Source organism: Tachysurus fulvidraco, chromosome 7, assembly GCF_022655615.1.
Source record: "Tachysurus fulvidraco isolate hzauxx_2018 chromosome 7, HZAU_PFXX_2.0, whole genome shotgun sequence".
Classification (NCBI taxonomy): Eukaryota; Metazoa; Chordata; class Actinopteri; order Siluriformes; family Bagridae; genus Tachysurus; species Tachysurus fulvidraco.
This window is the reverse complement of record NC_062524.1, coordinates 30,068,442-30,073,441: the sequence shown is the minus strand read 5'-3', so window position 1 is coordinate 30,073,441 and position 5,000 is coordinate 30,068,442. Positions and strand designations below refer to the sequence as shown.

General features: G+C 39.4%; 1 protein-coding gene across 2 annotated transcripts in view; it reads left to right on the top strand.

The window, feature by feature from the left end:
• si:ch211-151p13.8 (uncharacterized protein LOC562078 homolog) overlaps positions 1 to 4,349 on the top strand; it is a 6,083-nt gene extending 1,734 nt beyond the window's left edge. Inside the window, exons 2-6 of one of the 2 annotated variants that reach the window (XM_027148341.2) lie at positions 435 to 594; positions 872 to 1,008; positions 2,095 to 2,245; positions 3,142 to 3,267; positions 3,627 to 4,347. In XM_027148341.2, coding sequence (XP_027004142.2) covers positions 576 to 594; positions 872 to 1,008; positions 2,095 to 2,245; positions 3,142 to 3,267; positions 3,627 to 3,721 — 528 coding nt within the window. In that variant the 5' untranslated portion in view covers positions 435 to 575 and the 3' untranslated portion in view covers positions 3,722 to 4,347. Of the gene's footprint in view, positions 1 to 434; positions 595 to 871; positions 1,009 to 2,094; positions 2,246 to 3,141; positions 3,268 to 3,626 lie in introns of those variants that run through there. The other variant, XM_047815969.1, reaches the window with a different exon arrangement.
• Positions 4,350 to 5,000: the final 651 nt, after the last annotated feature.

The following is a 5,000-nucleotide window of genomic DNA, read 5'->3' as shown; positions in this document are numbered from 1 at the left end:
CACTAATCACTCCTCAGTCTTTCCTCTGACAGATGATGGATATCAGATATATCTAAGGTTTAACTCTCTAATGCATCATTTATTCTTTATCCTTTAAATCTAATATTAATGTAGATCCATAAAAAGACTTTAAATGAGTAAATTTCTCTTTCACTCACTTTCTTGGTATCTTTAGTGTTGCTAATCACACGACGTTCACCGTACGTGATCACAGTCAGGTTTATCTGCTGCTTCATCTGAGCAATATAACTACATTTAGTTCTTCTGTCCCAAACTAATCCATTATCAGGTGTTAAATATTTATTATGTTGTTGTTTCAGTGTGAACGCTGTCAGTCGTTATCATCGGTGTGTGGATGCTGTTAGAGTGAACAGCCTGGTTAAGTAAAATAAAGCTAAATAAAATATAATGCAAATAAAATATTTATCTTTCAGAGACCTGGATTGAAGGACGCAGTGTAGAAAGACAGGAAGTGAAAGTGTTCCAGCAGGAAGTCGTGGTGGACGCCGGTGATTAGCGATGACGTCCCACTGACACCGAACATCACCACGAGTCTTTCACAGCCTTGTGTTGACATGGCAACAGGAAGGAAAAGTGTGTGTGTGTGTGTGCGTGTGTGTGTGTGTGTGTGTGTGTGTGTGTGTTATTAAATCAGTGTGATCATCTGTGTATTGTTTATTTAAGAATTCTGCGATATTTTCTTTCCTATTTATATTATTCTCATTATTATAACAATGAGTTCCTCTTTTCTTTAACAGTCCTTCAGCTCTGTTTTTGCTCGATTTCTGTCTCTTGTCACACACCCACACTCCTGTGTCTCTCCCACTCACTGTAACATCTCGTCCTCTCACTTTCCCCGTCACTCCGACAGGCTCCGCATCCAAAGGTGGAGGCGTCCACTTCCCGGACGAGATGGACGACGATGTCCTTAGTGAGAGCGGTGAGGACACGCAGCAGGATAAGATCATCACTGCTGTAGCCGAGCCTGATGGAGCTTACATGGTCAAGGTGACGTTCAGACGGCCAGTTAACACTAAAATGCCACTTGTACATCATCAGGTATCGTCTCACACCTGTCCTGACTGCTTTAGGACACGGGACTCGCTGTTGTCATATATTTAAAGGTGCGGTCTCCGATTTTGGAGAAATGCTTCATAAACTAAGTCGGGATGAAAAACTAAACAAAAAAAAAAAAAGTGCAGCCAATTAGCAGAAAGGGGCGGGGCTTGTCAATATGGGTGGAGAGAGTGTTCAGTGCGCATGTGTGACATTAGCAGAAAGCGGTTTGAACATCGACATGGAGGATAAAAACAAAGAAAGAAAGAGAAGAAAGACTTACGATAAGGACAAGAAGTAGGACGTGTTAATATAGGATCAGCTTTCCAGCGCTGGAGAGAACTGAAGGAGCAGGAAGTTGGCCACATATTCACAGGTTGGAGTTTCCCGAGTCAATAACTCCTGAGCTAAACGCTGTTACTACACAAATAACACCTCTTTTCTATCGTAGTAATGTAGAGAGGCAGCTACAACCGCGTTTTGTGTAGTAACAGCATTTAGCTCAGGAGTTATCGACTCGGGAAACTCCGACCTGTGAATATGTGGCCGACTTTACTTAAGACGCCGAGGCGCTTTTTTCCTTCTCGATAGGTGAGTAACGTTGGTTTTGCTTTGTTACACAGAACTAATATATGCCTTTGTCCTTTACATCATTATGCTTGTGTGGCATTTTTGCTTGTTTGTTTATCTACAATCGTATTGTTCTTCCCTTCAGCTATGATAAAGACACGTTTCTTTCCGTTAGTCGCCTGGGTTACGTATGTATGTGTGGGCGGAGCTATCGATACAGGGGTGGGACCCGTTTGGGTTAGGGGCGTGTTTGTTTTGGTGATTTTTTATGTCAACATTGGCTTTCAAACAACAGAGACCGCACCTTTAAGTGATAAAAAATACCCAGAGACCAAAATACCCAGAATGCTTGTGTGGAGTAACTTTTGACACTAAAGTTTAAATCTTTATATTCTTTCGACATCTCTATTGTTTTATTACATCTCCTTGCTCACTACAGTACCACTGATATTTCTTGTCTCTGTTTAGGCCGGATTCCTAAAAAGCCACCATAAATATGAGATTATCTTCTTGATCCCACACGTCCCCTCTCTGGGGAAGGACACGTCTCTCTCTCCGGCGTTACGCACCACGCCCAAACCCCGCCTGCGTGCCACCCGCATCGCCCGTCGTCCTGAAGGTAACAACTTAACAAATCTGGAGACAAACAAAGAGCAGATAAATGACCCAGTCAAGTGACTGCTATATGTGGATCTACTGTATCTGTCTCTACGTTATGATTTTTTATCTTTAATTATTCATCTCTGCAGCGGGTCTCAAACTGAGAGACGGGAAGCAGAAGAACAGAAGCTGTAATCAATTTTTTAAAACATTAATAATAAATAAACAGGTTTTAGAAGGTCTAAATAAGTCATTATTATAATATGCATGAATATTTAAATTGATTTGATCACCGACTACAGAACAACAAACACTTACTAGTTACTTACGTTACATTGTTTTTATTAATGACTGGATTATTTAATGTTCACTGAGGTTTGTAGTTCACTGGTGATAAATATCAGTCATGTAATGTTTATTTTGCCATGATCACATCACACTTAGATATTTACATAATCCCTTTATACATATATTACGTTCTGACTCCTTTCTCCCCCCTAAAATTATTTTACTTTTAAAAGTACCTCCAAATACCACTAGGGGTCAGTGTTCCTCTATTTGAGGATAACATCGCTCTACTCGCAGCCTTCAACATATCACCATTCACACTCTTCTTACATTTTACACACACACACACACACACACACACACACACACACACACACACACACACACACACACACACACACACACACACATGCACACACACACACAAACAGGAACACACACACATACACACACACAGGCAAACACACACATATACACACACACTTATACACACATACTTATACACACACACACACACACACACACACACACACACACACACACACACACACACACACACACACACACACACACACACACACACACTTCATCTCTGTTCTTGTGTTCTGTCATTCTTTCTGTCTTTAGGAGGAGTGAAGGTGGTGTGTGAGTACAGTGCTCAGCAGGAAGGAGTGGTGCAGGAGGAGCTCACACTCGTCAACAGAAGCAGGAGAGACAGCAGCGTTAGAGTCCGAGTTCAGGCCAGAGTGATGGGTGAGAATTAAAGTATTTTTCATGAATCATATCTGTTTAAGGAGAGAATCAAACTTGTAATTGATTCACCAAGTTCTTCTTTTTCTTCCTCTTCTTCTTCTTCTTCTTCTTCTTCTTCTTCTTCTTCTTATTATTATTATTGACAATGTGAAGTGACATTGTATAAAGTGACAATGCGCTGTGTCATGTAGATGCTTGTTAATATACCTGTCAGTGTTCAAAACATTCACAAAGAAACAAAGAACGTCAGTGTTTAATAACTTGGCATTAGTTTGTTTTGTTTTACACTAACGTTTACACACAAATTTATAAACTGATAAATAGTAAATGTCCACTGTCTTTATTCCTGAATATCTCAGACCGCCATCACGGAACCCCCATGCTGCTGGAGGGAGTGCGCTGCTTGGGGACTGAGGAAATCACTTCAAAAGCCAATGACAAAAAGAAGATCTGAGCAGTTTCTTCTTTCCTACAGATCACAGCAGCATGGACTGAGAGGAATAAATAAACTCAGAGAACATGGTTCAGAACACACTTGACTCTTCATCATGTCTTTTGCTGATCCTGAATAAAAACAATTGATTCTGATTCTAATTATTCCCAAAAAATGACAGATGTCAAGACTTTCTCTCAAGATTAGAATTTGCTTCTCTCTTGTTCAGCAGGACTGTGTTTGAATCAGTGCATCATTTTGTCATGACTGAGATTCCCTCCTCTTGTTCAGCCAGTCGATTATGTGTAAGCTGTGGCTGAGGTCCTTTGGTCATTTCTCTGCATGCAGTAGTACAGTGTGTGTAAAAAATGAATTATTTTAAACACTCACACATCACCATATAACCCAAATATCACAAAATAGCATTAATTCTCATTGTTTGTTCTTATTTTGGGTTTCACTTGAAAGAAAGTTAAGTAAAGTCATGTTCATATGAATGCATGTTTTACACAAACTTTAACATATAATGCATTTTAACAAAGACTTCTTATTAGAGTTATTATAGTTATCCAGCAATACTTTTCATTTATTTGTAATGTGTTTCTAATTATTTTAAACATAAACAGCCAGAAAGACATAGATCATGATTAATAAACAGAAATATTCCTTTATAAAGTAAATAGTATGAGTATATTATATAGTATATATAATAAATAAAAGTTTTACATCTAACACTTCTTTAACACTCTTTATTTGTTTTGATGTTTTCTCTGATGTCACCTGTGTGTGTGTGTGTGTGTGTGTGTGTGTGTGTGTGTGTGTGTGTGTGTGTGTGTGTATGTGAGAGAGAGAGAGAGAGAGAGAGAGAGTGACATTAGTTATTATGTGTCTATAATAGAGAGTTATATAAATATTATATATAAATGAATAATCATTAGGTGTATTTACTGACGCGGGGCACGGTGGCTTAATGGTTAGCACGTTCGCCTCACACCTCCAGGGTCGGGGGTTCGATTCACGCCTCCGCCTCGTGTGAGTGGAGTTTGCATGTTCTCCCCGTGCCTCGCGGGGTTTCCTCCGGGTACTCCGGTTTCTTCCCCCGGTCCAAAGACATGCATGGTAGGTTGATTGGCATCTCTGGAAAATTGTCCTGTGTGTGTGAGAGAGTGACATTAGTTCTTATGTGTCTATAATAGAGAGTTATATAAATATTATATATAAATGAATAATCATTAGGTGTATATACTGACACCTAGTGTTCACACACGATCATTTAAAGAAGTTACATTAAAATATGCAA